The sequence below is a fragment of the Coffea eugenioides genome, chromosome 1 (assembly GCF_003713205.1).
Source record: "Coffea eugenioides isolate CCC68of chromosome 1, Ceug_1.0, whole genome shotgun sequence".
Lineage (NCBI taxonomy): Eukaryota > Viridiplantae > Streptophyta > Magnoliopsida > Gentianales > Rubiaceae > Coffea > Coffea eugenioides.
The window spans coordinates 46,959,245-46,976,469 of record NC_040035.1 but is presented as its reverse complement, the minus strand read 5'-3'; the positions used below and the strand labels follow the sequence as shown (position 1 = coordinate 46,976,469).

Genomic DNA, 17,225 nt, shown 5'->3' with positions numbered 1-17,225 from the left:
AAATAACGTTTTTCTTATTACGATTATTTCCAAATAAATCTGAACCCACCTCCCTTTTGCGCCGTCTCTCACGATCTCTCTCTCTCTCTCTCTCTCTCGGGGCAAAAACCCGTATGCTATTTGTTGTATCCATAGAGAGATGGACGGACATAGCTAAAAAAGACGAGGTGAGGAGAGAGGTGTTCACTGCGTTCATCTGAACAAGCTTGTTTTCGGATGCTAAAGAAACACCAATATCAATTCAACCATCTTTTTCTCCCTTTCACCAACTATTCTTGTAGAGAAAGGTATGAGAAATTATTCAACCACAGCATCTTAAGCATCTTCTTCCTCATTTCTTTTCTTTTTTCCTTCTCCAATTTGCCTTATATCAGTAACTCTTCATGAATGGAAATTAGGGTTCTTTGGCTACTGATTTAACTTCTTCTCCCGATATCTTGGATACATTTTGGACAATCTAACTTTCCTTTTTTTTTTCCCCTCGCCTGTGCTCTTTTCTTTTTCCCTTTTCTTCGTCCTCTTATCATTTATTTCTAGTCTGGGTCGGTGGTTAACTTTTCCAGCCTGTCAAAGTAGGTTTTAACTTAAGATTCATGTGTAGCGCATTGGTTGTTTAACTTCAATTTTTGCTTGACGGCAGCTGAATTGTGATTGAGGTATCCATTTGTCTTTCCTGTTTCATCTAGTAAGTTACTAGCACTCTTTTTTTTTTTTTGGTCCTTTTTAATCACTTGAATGATAGTTGAGTTCCTCTGAGCTCGAGGGAAAGATTTATATTGGCCAGTTCCTATGCGTTTGGAATTTCTTAACAGCTGTAGTTTCTACTCCTGCTAATAGTTTAGCACATTCTTTGTTTTGACTAATGCTGCTCATGGATGAAGATGGATAAACTTGAAAAAGGGATGATTAGATTTATATGCAGGGATTGTTTTGTAAGTACGAAGACTGAAACTATGAACGACAATGTTCATATACATATGCAGGTTTAGCAAGCCAATAAGAATTTGTGTCTATATGTTCATATTGGTAGCTTGAATTATCTCATGGTCTACAATGAATTGGGTTTAAAGGTCTTTCATTCTGAAGCTGGGAAAGATAATAGGGTTTAGGGTTGGCTTGTAAGCAGATGATTGACTGTTCAATTTAGGTTATTCCTTTGCTACTCTTAGAAACCATTCAATGAGATGAGAACATCCTTTATTTTCCTTCACAAGCCTGTACTCTGGTATGGAACTCTTGATCATTACTTTTTTCCTTTAAACTGTTATTTCGAGTACAATGCGCAGACATTGTTTTTTTTTCCTTGAGAAGATTTTAAGTAGATATGTAAGCACCGACTTTCCAACCTTAATTTCTTTTTGGTTCGCTGAAAATGCTACTTTGCTATGACGTGGAGCATGTGAGCACCTGTTAACTGCTAAATTACAAAAACCCTTCATTATTGATTACATGGTATCATTGTTTTGAATTTAATGCTTCTTTAGCTATGAGAAGTTCACATTATGAAAGGCATATTCTTAATGTATTTTTGCTTTTATGGTTCTGCTTATGATAGTGTATGGATTTTCAGAAGTGCCCATCTTGGAGCGACGTGCCTTCTACAAAAATGGCCCCTTTGAATTTTGTTAATAAGGTCCATGCAGTCTCTCGATTGGAAGAGCAGGAGGGTTCTGATAATCATCTTGCTGCAGCGAATGTAGATGTTGACATTAGAGAAGTTTATTTTCTGATTATGCGATTTTTATCAACTGGGCCATGCCAAAAAACTTTTACACAAATTTTAGATGAACTTTTAGAACATGAACTTCTACCAAGGAGATATCATGCTTGGTATTCAAGAAGCGGAGCACAAAGCGGTCACGAAAATGATGATGGCGTATCTTTCCCTTTAAACTATGATAATCTCGTCAAGAGGTAAATGTTCATTGATTGTTTATTGGTAGCCTTTTCTGAATTAGTGTGCAATTGATAGACACTGTTTTTGTGTTGCTTGAAACTTGTATCTCTTTTAGAGATATAGTACGTGATTCATCCAAGATGCTGCTATTGTTCCTTTTTATCATTCTACTACTGTTTGCCATTTCAAGTTATGCCATAATGCATGTTAAAGCCTTACGTTTTTTGGGGGGAGGGGGGGGGGACAAAATATTTATTTCAAATCTTCTAGAAACCATTTCTGATATTGAAATACTGGTGCTGCTGTGGAATTTGGGCCATTGCTGTAAAATTTATTCTTTTTCTTTTTGCCTGCGTTTGTAAAGTTGTATTTGGTAATATACAATTTCTATCCTTGAGCAATTTCTTGGATCTTGAATCAATTGTAAAAGAAGAATAGTACAAAGAAACTCCTGAAGAGAACAGCCACTTTTCCATTCTTTTGATATCTGTTTCGGGAAGGTATAATCTTTGAATTTCTATGACAATTAGGTTTCCTCACATTGAAGATGATCACCTGGTAAAGCTGCTTAGACAACTGATGTTGAGCACTTCGACTCCATTACCTTGCATTGTTGGAAGAACTGTTCCAAGTGCTAGTGATGTGCCCACTCTTCTTGGAACTGGCTCCTTTTCTCTTTTATGCAGTATGTAGCTTTCCTGTATTTCTTTCTCTCTCCCTCTGTGTGTGCATGTCTGTTTGTCTCTCTCCCCCTCACACACACACGTGCCATACACACACACGCCCACAAGACTGCAGCACAGATGTGTAAATTCACTTAGTTGATACTGAATTGCATCATTGCTTAGATTTTTTCTCTGCAATAGCTGATAAAGTAAGAATATGTAGAGGGAAATTTTTTGGGCTTGGTAGTTGCTTGTTAAGGATGGTTTTTGGATATCCCTCTATAAGAAACTTGTTGAACTTTAAACCATTATTTCCAATCATTTATTACAATCCTCACTCTTTTGCAGTGTGGGGGCTGATCTCATGTTGAATGATTCCTTGGGTAATATCAAAAGTTTTCATGGACTAGGTGCTGTTTAGTGCTGGCCGAATTTAATGTTGACCGATTTTCTGTACCATGTAAAGATTAAGGGAGAGCACAGAATACAGTAGGATAGAGGTTGAATAGAAATTATGTGGCTTAATATAGTTCCTACTAGTGTTCTTTGTTCCTCGCATATCTTGAGCAGCCATAGGAAGGCTGCCTTAGTAGCTGGTAGCTTGAAATTCCTCGTGTCCATTGCTGGCCCTATATGCACGTTTCTTCGCTATGGTTTCTTGTAGGGCATAATTGTCTATTTCTTCTCTTTAATGTACTTGATAAGTATTTCCAATAAGATATTTGGCCTTTGTTCTGACAATGTGTTTTGCTAGTCTTATAAGTATGTAAAATGTGGCTGTACTGTTTCTACAGGTGATAGAAATAGTGTCAGCAAGCAAGTAAAACATGTTGCTTCTTATCTCCGTTGGCCTCACATGCTGGCAGATCAGGTCCGTGGACTAAGTTTGAGAGAAATTGGGGGTGGTTTTTCAAAACACCATCGGGCTCCATCAGTTCGCTTTGCCTCTTATGCTGTAGCTAAGCCGTCAATGATGGTGCAGAAGATGCAAAATATAAAGAAACTAAGGGGACACAGAGATGCTGTGTATTGTGGTGTGATACCTCTATTCTGATCTTTGCATGAACATCTTATATCTCTTGAAATCATATTGTCTATGAAAATGACGTATTGTTAGGATTTTGAATGTTAAACTTTCACATATTGGCTCCTTTCACTGCTTGTCTCTCCTTCTGAGCTTCTTTAGTATTTTGATGTTAGCAAATAATGCTAATCTATATAAAGCAATTCTATTGACAACTTCTTTGTACTCTAGCAATATTTGATCGCTCTGGAAGATATGTCATTACTGGGTCAGATGATCGTCTTGTCAAGATATGGTCCATGGAAACTGCATTTTGTCTAGCCAGTTGTCGAGGTCATGAAGTAAGTTGGACGATGTGGATGTGAAATACTTTGCTGAAGTTTTTTTGACTCCTGGTTTGCCTTTGATCCAATTATATGTTCTCATAGTGATTTAACTCGTTTGTTTTTCTTATTAAAGGGTGACATAACTGACTTAGCTGTTAGCTCAAACAATATATTAGTAGCATCTGCTTCCAATGACTACAGCATTCGTGTTGTAAGTTTCTTCTCTATTTGAGTGATCTATCTTTGCTCAACAAAGAGATCTGCCATCCTTCACTTTATTCAAAGTAGTTTGTCTTGTGTACTACAGTGGCGATTGCCAGATGGATTTCCAATTTCAGTTCTGCAAGGACATACAGGAGCTGTTACTGCCATTGCATTCAGTCCCAGGCCTAGCTCTGTCTATCAACTTTTATCGTGAGCCCTTCTGACTGATTTAATCTCTGTTCCTGATTTCTTTTCCATTTTTGATGATTAATCTAATCTCACTTTGGTAGATCCTTGTGATTTTCTTCCTTCAGTTAATACCAGATGCCTTTGGATGCTGTGATAGAGCATCCTCTCTGGTGGATCTTAGATCCTTACTGTTAGTTATAGACAAACCATGCAAACCTCCTAGGAGATGTATTAAACTTTAGGCTCACAAGAACAGGAAAGACTTGCGGGAATTAGGACCTGAATTTAAGTATTGTTGGCTCACATTTCTTAGTGTTTCATTCCAGGCTTTTAAATGGTTGATTTTTATAGATAGTTGTGTCAATTCTTATCCTTAAGAACTGCAATAAGATGTGGATAAATGACTTTGTCAAAATGTACAACTGGTACATCTCGGCACCTATTTGGTCAGAGTAATACTAAAGGAGTTCTAGCTCTTGCAACTTGTTTCCATTTCTTATCATGATTGTTTAGTTTCGGATTCATTCCTTGTAAGCACTATTGTTGCATGTTATCTTTTAGCTCGGCGACGTTATCAAGACTTTCATAATGTGCTTTTGGATGTGTACATTGTGTTGAAATTGAAGTATTGACCATCTTTGGAATTAGTCTTTCTTCAGATTTATTCTGAATCCTCTCTCTCTCTGACTATCTATCTATATACCCACCTACCTGCCTATCTATCTAGTTGTCTATCTCTCTTTTTTTTTTTTTTGGTCAAAATCTATCTAGGTGTCTATCTAATTATCTATCTATCTATATATCTCTGTCTCTATCTGTTTTACACACACACACCCACACAGAGCAGTTGGGCTCACATAGGCTGCCTCCTTTACTTTATCTATCTGGTGCTTGTCTTATGCCTGCAGTGAGATAGTTCTCATTTTGACACTTCATGGATGACAATGTGTGGTTGGGCAAGGTGTTCAGTGTCATTTACTTTCAACTGTACTATTCTGAAAGCATGTGCTTTTGCGGTGGCATCTTCTTTAGAAAATTATCATGTGTGAACAATTCTACTTTGATTGAAATTTATCTACTGAAAAACAAACTGATGCTTGGAAGGTAATTGGTCTGGCTCACATGAGTTTCATTGTCTTTGCTGGTTTTTAATCTCTGTAGGTCTTCAGATGATGGGACTTGCAGGATCTGGGATGCAAGATCCTCAGATTGTAGTCCACGTGTTTACTTGCCAACGCCATTGGAAGTTGTTTCTGGTTAGAAGACTACTTTTTTATTTCTTAGTTGTATTTTCTATGCCAATTGGTTGCCAGAGTGTTCATTGTCCTAAGAATTGATGCAGGGAAGACAAGCAGCCTCCCTTTGGCTAATGTGCCTTCCTCAAGTAATGTATCCCAGTGCCATCAAATCTTATGCTGTGCCTACAATGCGAATGGAACTGTCTTTGTCACTGGAAGCTCTGATACTCATGCTAGGGTACAAAGATAAAAGAGGCTTATGTATTCTATGCTTTCATGTAGCCAGATTAAGTAAATAGAAAACTGTCTAGTTTGGCTTCAGTAGTTGTGAAACTTGGGAATAAATCTAGTTGAAGAGAAGTCAGGAAACGCAACATGTAAATCTTGCAATTCTAGGCAATGTTTTACTGGAATTTTGAAGCCCAAATCTGAAGAGAAAATGCATGCGCTTTGTATTCTGGTGCATTGGACCAGCCATCCAGCTGGTTCCTTAATCCTTGGTCAAAATGGCTGGAATACCTCTAATGCCCTGCTTTAAGAACACTTCATGTAAAATCACCCATCGTAGATGCCTTTCAGGAAATTTAAAGCAACTGTATGTGTTGGATACCTATATGTGCATGTTTACTTGTTTCTTTTTAGATAGATGCTAACCTACATGTGAAACATTGTACTTGTCTAGTCTAATGCTCAACAAGACTTTGATATTCCATATTTATTGAACAGCTAAAAATTTGTTCTCCATATTTTTTAAAGTTCTATTTGAGTATTTAAGATGTGGAACTCATCTGCGTTGACAATAATTTGTACACCTGTTACGGGCACTTAAGAAGAGTGAATTTTTCAAAAATACCAGACACATAATAAAAATCTATGTGCATTTTGGACTGTTGTTTTTCATGATCATGTAGTCTTTATCAGTAAGCAGAGAATTCCAATGGATGTATTTGGATTGAAGTGCCCTAATACATGGCTGTTTCTAGGTGTGGAGTGCTTGTAAATCCAATTCAGATGATCCAGAGCAACCTAGTCATGAGATTGATTTGCTAGCTGGCCATGAGAATGATGTCAACTATGTGCAATTCAGGTTAGTAGTAGTTGTTTTCTCTCATAGGAAAGACATTCTGTCATACCCAAAAAAAAAAAAAAAAAAAAAAAAAAAAAGCTCTGGGCCTCACTGGCTGGTTTATGTGCAGTAGCTGTGCTGTTGCTTCCAGGTCTTCGGCATCTGATTTTTCAACTGAGGAGAACATTCCAAAATTTAAAAATTCTTGGTCTGTGATTACTTGTAATCTCAGATTTCCTTCCTTTTCAGTATGCATTCTTATGGAAGCTGTTTTGCTTATTTATTTCTTTCATCTGCAAATATATGTGCTGCGCACATTCTAAATCATCAGGTTTAGTCACGACAACATTGTTACCTGCTCCCGTGATGGCAGTGCTATTATTTGGACCCCTAAATCACGCAGATCTCAGGTCACTCCTACTATGACTGAAAGTTTGATGACATTTGGTGCAAGTCTTCAATTTTAGCTTCCCCTACCTCTTTCCATATATGCATGTGTGTGTGTATACATACATATATATATATGTATGTTTGTGTGTATGTATGTATAAGTGTGTGTGTGCATGTATGTGTGGACATATATATACACACACATATGTATACATACATACATACGTATGTATGTATGTATCTAACATATGTATACATACATACATACGTATGTATGTATGTATCTATATTGTTGCGGACTGCATTGTGTTTGGTTAATCTTAACTGTTTTGTCAATAACAACTACATCTTGCTGGAATTTATTCAAATTACCACTGGAATCTCTGACATTTGAGAAATTACATTCAGATTATCAATGAACCTGTAGGGATGTACAATGCTTCTCTGACACTTAGAAGTATCTTTAAAAGTGCTCTTTGACATTTTTATTAACTTAGGTTGGTTATTCAGCATAGACGTGGTTTCTGAGAAATCTTAAGTTGGAGCTCTTAAATGTGAGAAGCACTACACCAAAAGCCAATGTGCTTCTAAATGGACACATAATAATCATACAATAAAACATCTTATACTGTTATGAAATCATTTTATTAATCTGATGAAAGTTAAAAAGTTCCAGAAAGATTCATATAGGCGCCATGATCTCGGTGGATGTCATTGTATAATTATCACGGTAGAGAAATTTCTGAACTAGAAAAAGCAAAATCTTGGAATATCACATTCATTATGAAGAAATGTTTGACCGTGTACGTTTGCTACAAGTCACCATTTTTACCCTCTTCCTGAGTTCCTTATTGTCTTCTTCTTTTTCTGTAAAGTCTTTGCACCCACAAACTTGCATGGCTACCCAAACACTGTTGTTTTGTATATGAAACAGAAACACCAAGATTGCACGGGCAACTTATAGCTCCATCTTCTTACTTAAAGAATTCAACTTCACTATTGGTGGTGATTGAGATTGCAAATGAGATTGTCGACACTATGCAAGGATTTAGCAGCAAGGAATAGTTGGGTTTTCTTTATTTATTTATTTTTTGTTGGGGTGGACCCGGGGGGGTGGTTGAGAGGTGTATAAGTGGACTTATTTTGAAGGGGAATTGCGTAACTTGGATGAAGTGGAGACATAGGTATGGTGGATGCTATTTGGAGGCTGCTCTGGTTTTTAAGCTGGGGATGTTGAATGATACTGTATCTTACTCACTTTGAGTTTGAAAGAGGCTTGGAGAAGGGTGGAGGTGGGTGTCAGCAATGGCAATTTTGGGTTTTTTGGGAGGCTGTGGGGAAGTTAGGATGGTGTTGGTTTGTGGTAAGATACAACAACAGTTTAGAGTTGCTATTTTGGGTGTTCTTTGTTTTGTGGCTGATATCAGGACAGGGGCTTTAGCTTGGTGAGGCTTTGGAGAAAACGACCCTCTGCCAGTTTCATTTAGTTCCTTTGACTATTTGTCACTCCTACAAGTCATCCATAATTTTTCTTTGTTTTCTGTTTCTAACAACAGTACTAGTATTGTTCAGCTATCCATGCATGTCATTGTAGCATGATTAGGTCAAAAGGCAGGTATAACTAATTGTGATATTTGATGCTTTGACCACTGATGACTTTTCTTATTTTTCAATCATGATTTGCAACTTTAGGGTAAAGTGGGACGTTGGATACGAGCATACCATCTAAAAGTTCCTCCTCCACCGATGCCCCCTCAGCCTCCCCGAGGAGGTCCACGCCAGAGATTTCTTCCAACTCCTCGTGGTGTTAATATGATAGTGTGGAGCCTGGATAATCGCTTTGTGCTGGCTGCTATTATGGGTATGCTTTGTATATTTTTGTGTGTATCTTTGTTTGCATGCATTTCCTTTTCTTTTGGGCGGTTAATTGCTGTAGTTATTATGTGCTTATACTTCTTCTGCATAATAATTTGTACTCTCTGTGCAATTATGAGTTAGACTATTATGTTCTCTTTATGATTGTGATAGTGGGAGTGAAAGACTATGACGATCTTAGGCCACTCGCTTCTATCTTGTGTCCCATGAGATTAAAGTCTTTCATGTGCCTAATTTACCAGTGCATTTCAATTGGGATGAATAATGGTTCAAATGGAACAGTAGTTAAGAAAGCGATCTTCTAGTCACATTAGCCTTTCTTTGGATTAGGGCAAGCTTTGTTGGAGAAATTTTATGATGCTCCATTCAGAACCAGGAATTCCTAGCTTTATAACTCGAATTATACCTTAATTCAATTATGTAGTGGCAGGAGTCTCTTGTTTCTTATGCATCGGAGTATCATTCTGTCACTATTGAGCCACCCTATGTGTAGTTTCATATTTTGTAGTTCTTTTTTTTTTTTTTTTTTGCTTTTTTAAATTTTTTTCATCTGTGAGCTTACTTAAGAGTATCTGAATTCAAATATCCTTGACTATAAACTCGTGAAAAGTGATGAATAGCAGCTAGTTTTCCTAGTTAACTTTGCGCAATCCAGGTCATCATGCTAAAGTCTGATAATTATTATAAGCAGAGGAGTTCATTGATGTCTATGCAACTGTTGTGTTAACTGAATTCTGTACATTGATTTGTTGTTCATTGAAACTGGTGGCCAGAATGTCCAGTCTTAAGGAATTCTGTTTAAACTTGGCTATCTAGAATTTCTTTCATTCATTAAACTACATCTATCATTCACTGAGATGAACGCATTTGAGAATGTTGTGGTGAAACTCTGGGATAAGTATATGTTTGTGGTGTATTTCTTCATCCAACAAAATAAGGATCTTGTCATTTTGTTTCCTTCCTAGCATTTTTCTATTAGCAATGTGATGATTGGCTTTTGGAAAGATATTCATGAGTTTAATTTGACGTACAACATGGTCAAAGTTGTACGAAACCTGCATTTACTTTATGCAAGTTGACCCCTAAAATGAGAATTGTTGCCTACCCTTGAGAAGTTTTGGTCTAGATGATGATTGGTTATTAATAACCTTCTTTTCTTTCCAAATTTTTGTTTTTTTTTTTTTGTGTTTGGGGGGGGGGGGTCCAGATTACTATCTGGTGTATATCAATATTCCCCCTCTTCCCATGAGAAGTTTGTTCTTGTACGTCTGATTGCTTGTCATTTACTTCTTCTTTTGATTGACTCCCCACATTTCTGTATCGGTCTATCTTAAAATCTGAAATCTTAGTTCTGGTTTCAACTTTATAAAAGTTGGAGTGATCCCACTATTCTATCTACCTTCTAAATGTTAGGAATTACAGCCTTTCCTGGTAGGCAGTAGACTTAGAACTTCATGCTAAGGCAAGTGGCCCATTCAAAGACTATTCAGATAAGAAAAATCTCAGAGTGAGGAAAAGAATGTATGCAAGTTCTTTGTCTTGCATCTTTAGACAAATTTTGCTTGTCAGTGTTTTTTTTTTTGGTAAAAAATTGTCAGTTTAGTCACGTATCTAGTTCCTTTACCATTGTGGATTTGCAGCCTTTGGAAACTTTTCTGGCATTTACATTGCTATGTTCCTAATGTAGCAATTACTGCTTGTTTAATTATTTGCACTATGCTGTGCAATCATACCTTATTCTTATTCATTCTGGATCTTTAAGTTTGTGATTTGGAAATTTATGGTCCTATGCAGATAATAGAATATGCGTTTGGAATGCTAGTGATGGTAGCTTGGTACATTCCTTGACTGGTCACACGGCATCTGTAAGTGGACCCTAAACTTTATGAAGCTGAGTTACAGTTATCCCTCAAATTTTGTCAAGTGCAGATTATTTGGAAAAAGCAAGTTAGTACCACAACAAAATGCGTCCAAAACTTGCAATAAGATGCATTGTGGCTTAAATGAGAAGCGAAGTAGACAACTGTACTATTCCAATGCAATATTGCCATGTGCATCCTTCATGATAACACTTGTTTGAGTAATTGCCATCTCAGAGGGTCAAAAACATATGCCGAAGAGAAAAGATGCTTACATGACAGCAGCTGCTGGACTTGATACTAAATTCGTGCTTTATCTCTGTATCTTTTGCAGACTTATGTTCTGGATGTTCATCCCTTCAATCCCAGAATTGCAATGAGCGCTGGGTATGATGGAAAAACTATTGTTTGGGATGTAAGTCTCCACCCCCTCTCTCTCTCTCTCTCTCTCTCCATGCTATCTCTTTGAAGTTCCCACTACCGTACTATGAATGACTTCTTTCTTATCGATACCTCTTTCATGCTCTTTTCAGATATGGGAAGGCATTCCTATTTGGACATATGAGATTGGACGTTTTAAATTGGTTGATGGGAAGTTTTCACAGTAAGTTATTGTGAATGACCTTGCATTTATCTCTTTATGTTTAATTCATTAAAACTGTATCTTTGGTTTTAGTGTTTTTCTGTTACTAAATGATGATAAACAGAAAATATAATTCCTTTTAAACATCCGATTTGTGCGATAACCATTGGCATTCCTTGTTCCTTTCTCAACATTTAAGAAAACTTGGTATACTGCACAGTTTCTTCTGCCATGCTAGTTAGCTAGATAGGCATCTGTAGTTCTGCTAACTTAAATTTGCAGTGCTTTGGCTTCTAGTAAGACATGTTTTTCCTTTGTAACTTAGAGATGGAACATCGATTGTACTCTCAGACGATGTTGGACAGATATATTTGCTAAACACAGGCCAAGGTGAAGCGCAGAAGGATGCTAAGTATGATCAGGTAGGTATTTGAAGTGCAGTCGTTTCTTCAGTGATGACTCAAGACATGAACAACTTCTATATGATGGTTCTCACTGTAATCTGTCTAACAGTTCTTCCTTGGAGATTACCGCCCTCTTGTCCAGGATACTCATGGCAATACTCTTGATCAGGTTTATTGACTTTTGGCATAGATTTTGTGTAAAAGCAATGCTAAGTGCATGTTGGCATTATATTCTGTTAGTTTTATATATAACTTAATACCAGATGTATGTTTTACCTCATGCAGGAGACACAAGTTGTTCTGTATAATAGGAATATCCAGGACCCTCTTTGTGACTCAAGTATGTTGTGGTTTATTATCTCTATGGCTTTCCTTGGAAATTTGATCTTCTGGTGTGGGCATGAACTTTCTTTGATTGGGATGGTCAGGCATGATTCCTTATCCAGAACCTTACCAGAGTGCATACCAGCGTCGTCGACTAGGTGCACTGAATATTGAGTGGTGTCCTTCATCTTCTAAACTTGCTGTTGGTCCAGATATTGGTTTGGGGCAAGAGTACCAAGTTTTACCTTTGGCTGACTTGGACTTGGTGGTTGAGCCAGTGCCTGAGTTTGCGGATATGATGTATTTGGAACCAGAAAATGATGTCATACACAATGAGACGGACTCAGAATACTACATTACTGATGAATATACTAGTGAAGATGAGGAGGAGCATTCAAGTGACAATTCATCTAGTGATCCAGAATCTAGTGAAGAAAATATAGTGGGAAGGAGTCAGAAAGATGGTCTTCGCAGATCAATAAGGAAAAAATCCTTGTCAGAAGTAAGATACAATTTTCAGAAATCAGTTGCTATTCTTTTGTACTGGCTACATAATAATCTTGCTTTAATTTCAGGTTGAGCCAATGTCTACATCTGGGAGGCATGTAAAGAAGAGGATTTTGCACGGGAATGATGTCCCCTTGTCTAAGAGTAAAAGAACAAAGAGGTCAAGAAGTGGCCGAAAATATACTTCAAAGAGGAAATCTGCGGAAGTGAAATTAACGAGGTCACAACGTTTAGCGGCAAGGAATGCAATTAATGGTTTTTCACATATTTCTGAAATTTCTACTGATGGAGAAGAGGATGAGAGCCCAGAAGGTGATTCATCAGGAAACAATTCATCGTTCCTCAGTACAAACATCAAGACCCAGCAACCTGTTGACTATCTGCTCAATGAGAAGAGGTATTTGGCTGGGGATCAAGGATCTTTAAATGAGTCCGAGGCTGCAGTCACGTGCCCTCCAACAAATGTGGGAAACAAGAAAAAGTTGGTTTTGAAGCTCACCCTTCACAATTCTAAGAAATCTTTGCCGCCAGAACATATCAGAAGCCAAAGTGCTGACCATACTGTCACAGCATCATATCCTTCAAAAGATTCAGGTTCTTCTTACACTGGGGTAACTAAACTTCTGGAAGGTAAAGAACTTGAAAACATTGAGGAGGACTTGACGACGATTGCAGGTTGTGAGCAAACCAAAGTTCATTTGGGGGAGGCGAAAGTTCAGTCAACAAACTGGATGCGTTCAGCTCATCCAGTGCCTGCAGATTTATGCTATGGTAGCAAATTGAGTTCCAATTGCCACTCTGAGACCTGTAGCATCAAACATTGTATCAAACCTGAGGATGACTGCAGCAATTTTCGAGCTGGTTTGGAAATTGTAAACCATAAGCCGTTAAGTAAGGCTTACAATGAGAAGCAAGAGCGTGAGGCTAGTGTATCAGAGGATGCAGATGGTGTAAAAGTTAGTGACCAAAATCTTGGGAAAGGAGGAGAGAACATTTCTGATACTTATCCATGTAGAAATTGTGATTTGGTTGATGGCAAAAACCACTCCGGTGGTTTAAATGAAATCCAAAAACCAAAGCCAACTATCCTAAAGATTAAATCAAAGAAGATATCTGGACATTCCTTTCCTATGGAGCAGAATAATCTTCCCAGTATGCCAGAAGACTATAAAACTGCATTATACGAAGGTACTTGTGCCAGTATCTATAAGGGAGATGAATTTCCTGATATTGCTACTGATGAAATGCGTAGGAAAAGATCCTTGAGGTTGAAGGCAACGACAAGGGAGACAGGTGTTCTTAAGCAGAAAAGCATTGAGAAGCCATCTGGAGGAGCACTTAACCATCTTCCTTCGAGAGGGATGCCAATGTCAAAACAGACCAGCAACCATGGGTCTACTAGAAACAAAGGAGAAGGCTACAATAATGAAGACAGAAGTGCACTACATGCTTTACAGCAAAAATCAAATTGGTTGTTGTTGTCGGAGCAGGAGGAAGGGTATCGTTACATCCCTCAACTTGGTGATGAAGTAATGTACTTAAGACAGGTATATAGTTTTCACGTGCTAGAAATCTGATGCTTTAGTATCACTATCAAGTTAGTGAACTATTTTTCCTGTGTTTCTTTCTTTGTAGCAAATTAGCAGTTCAGATGATTTTATAGTTGATTGTTCTTTGATTTTTAGGGTCATCAAGAATATATGAAGTCTGTTAACTCATTAGAACAACCCCCTTGGACGAGGTATGGAGGAAATATTAGATCTGTTGAAGTTTGTTTGGTTGAAGAACTGGATTACTCAACAATTGCAGGTTCTGGGGAGAGTGGTTGTAGAATTACTCTTAAATTTATAGACACTTCATCAGAAGTGAATGGACATAAATTTAAACTCAACCTGCCTGAACTGATTGATTTTCCTGATTTTGTTGTCGAAAGAACATGGTATGAAGCCTCTATGAATAGAAACTGGACCTGTAGAGATAAATGTTTGGTTTGGTGGAGGGATGAGAGTGAGGAAGGTGGTAGTTGGTGGGATGGTCGAATAATTTCCATTAAAGACAAGTCTTTGGAGTTTCCTGACAGTCCATGGGAGAGATATGTTATTAAATACAAGAGTGCTTCAGAAGATTTGCATCTTCATTGTCCCTGGGAGATGCATGATCCATCCAGTCAGTGTGAGCATCCCTGTATTGATCCTGAAGTAAGAAACAAAATGCTGGCGTCTGTAAATAGATTACTGCAATCTGCAAGCAGAAATCAGGTTTTCATCTTTCCTTGGTGATTAATTCTCCTTGGTTATATATAAATGCTGCAGTTTGATATTTTTACGTTGACTGAGCCTTGGTATTTTCAAATGTTTGGTTTGGTTCTTTCAAAAAAAGTTTGGTTTGGTTTACAGTACAAGGGTCTTATTGTCACTTTATTCTTTCAGGATCAATATGGGATTCTAAAGTTGGATGAAGTTTCTCAGAAGGATGACTTTATAAACAAGTAATACTTATTTGGCTTTCCATTTTCTTTTGCTGCAAGTCATCTTTCTTCTACCTTTTGATGGTACCATGAGAGACAAAAATTAGTAACATGCTTATGCCTCGAAGATGGATGTGTTCTAGTAAGCTTGATAAATGGTCGAATGAAAGGTCATGCATGGTCTTTGTCTCCCTGGCCTGACTTGTTTAACTTTTCTTTTACTAAAAGTGGAGTGGTCTAAGGAAGAGAACTAGAGAAGTGGTGGAAATGGGACAAATTGGCACATCTACTGTTTAATAGGCGTCTGACTTGGTAACTAGCACACATAAGATTGTAGTTCTTAGCAGTGTGTTTAATTTAGGCCATGACATATCTGGTGGGTCAAATTGACAGATCAAGTGCGCGTTTAGACAAAATGGACATACGTTTCTTAAAATTCTGATTTTGACTTTTGAGACCAACAGTCCAAGTTAACAGATTTAAGGCGGCCTTTTTGGACATGTTAAAGATAAGGGGGAAAAAATATAGCCTGATTGAATATACATGATGACCCCACCTTATTTAATGGATGACCAAGTTTAGTATGCGCTTTAGTCATTGATGTATAAAGTAGAGAAGGAAAAAGAATCCGTGGATGGATTGGAAATTTATAATTTCTGCGGGTTGTATCTGCTGCAGGTTTCCTGTTCCATTATCACCTGACATAATCAAGTTAAGGTTAGAAAACAACTACTACAGGACCTTGGATTCTTTGAAGCATGATATCAGGGTGATGTTAACGAATGGTCAGAGTTACTTTGCGAGAAGCAAGGAGCTTTCGGCCAAGATGTGCCGGTTGTCTGATTGGTTTCACAAGAAATTCTTAAAGATATGATGTCCCCCTTTATTTTTATTTCTCTCTCTTTTTTTCAACTTCTATATTCTGGCCACGTAATTAATCCAATTTTTATCCAGTGAATCTTTTTTCCCTCTGCTGTGGGAATTGTAAGAAGGAAAAGCTTGAAATTGTTAGTATGACATTTGGGCGCAAATTTGGATTGTGAGAATCTCTCTCTCTCTGTCTCACTCCATTTTTAGCAATAGGTCGTTATGTTACCGGAGCAAAAGATGACTAGGCTGGCTGCGCATCGTATGAGGATTCTTGTTTCTGGTCTTTGGCAGAGATTTGCTCTATAAATTATTTTTGCATGTACAATAATTTTGGTGACGAGAGAAGTTTTGTGCTGGTAAAATTACGTTGATAATATATTGGAGTTGATGCTCAAGCACATAATTGGGATACGCGCGCATGCTTTTGTCTTCTTTTCCTTGATCAACTCATGCGGCTAAACTAATTGCATGTGCTCGATGGCTTTAACCAACTTCTCTGCCTACAAATCTTCAAGATGAATGCCATAGTTTAAAATAAATTGAACGTCTGTTGATTTTATATTTATATTATAGTCTCTTTCAAACTCCCAAGAGAAAGAAACAATTTGGACCCTGAGGAGTAAAAAGGGGAAAAAAACATACAAGGAGTGGGAGAAAGTGCCAACAACATCTTGGAATTTAAATTTGGGATAATTTTAAGTACCTTCCTTGAGTTTTTTGACAATTACTAAAAACTCTTCTCGAGTTTTGAAAATTATACCTACCTCCCTTGTTTTCATTGTTTAAGCAACATTTTAGGCCTAAAAAGTTAGACTTTTCTCAAAAATTCTATAATGCACAAGGGTTATAATTCACAACAAAATTAAAAAGGAAAAAAATGGTTCATTGTCTCTATTTCATTCATTTTTACATGGAATCAGCATTGCCTATTCATCAAAATTTAAATCACCACTAAATAAATACTTAATTTTGTTCTAATGGCCCTTTTTATCTAAAAATTTTTGGTGTAGACTATTGTATCAACTACAAATGCTGTATCAAATATCCAAAAGTTTACCTACAATGTTATATCACTCTCAAAATTTGCTTAATACACAGCAATATTCATTAATATCCCTAGTTTTCAATCGCAGTTTGCCACCTTTTGAATACAAAATAGTCTAAATCATCATTATTAATATCAGCATCCAATATGCTCCATCTGCACGGAGTTCAAAATCAGTTAAATTCTTTCTATAAGAATAACATCACCAATCATTACAAATCAAAAATATAAACAAAATGCAATTATAAATATTTCAGGAACTTTTTTTTTTTGTTTCATAACAACCACAATA

At 37.2% G+C, this 17,225-nt stretch overlaps 1 protein-coding gene across 2 annotated transcripts; it reads left to right on the top strand.

The window, feature by feature from the left end:
- The first annotated feature begins 132 nt into the window (after nucleotides 1-132).
- LOC113776358 (bromodomain and WD repeat-containing protein 3-like) lies at nucleotides 133-16,262 on the top strand. Of its 2 annotated transcripts, none has more exons than XM_027321508.1 (24): nucleotides 133-287; nucleotides 1,571-1,914; nucleotides 2,428-2,582; nucleotides 3,357-3,596; nucleotides 3,818-3,927; nucleotides 4,046-4,123; nucleotides 4,220-4,326; nucleotides 5,467-5,561; nucleotides 5,648-5,781; nucleotides 6,527-6,630; nucleotides 6,740-6,817; nucleotides 6,941-7,019; nucleotides 8,692-8,860; nucleotides 10,669-10,739; nucleotides 11,068-11,148; nucleotides 11,267-11,337; nucleotides 11,642-11,738; nucleotides 11,830-11,889; nucleotides 12,006-12,060; nucleotides 12,149-12,546; nucleotides 12,620-14,098; nucleotides 14,237-14,809; nucleotides 14,981-15,039; nucleotides 15,697-16,262. In XM_027321508.1, the coding sequence occupies exons 2-24, from the start codon at nucleotides 1,607-1,609 to the stop codon at nucleotides 15,890-15,892; spliced, it is 4,797 nt and encodes a 1,598-aa protein (XP_027177309.1). In that variant the 5' UTR covers nucleotides 133-287; nucleotides 1,571-1,606; the 3' UTR covers nucleotides 15,893-16,262. The 2 variants fall into 2 exon arrangements, with proteins under 2 accessions (XP_027177309.1, XP_027177300.1); XM_027321499.1 differs by having other exon boundaries at nucleotides 1,556-1,914.
- Nucleotides 16,263-17,225: the final 963 nt, after the last annotated feature.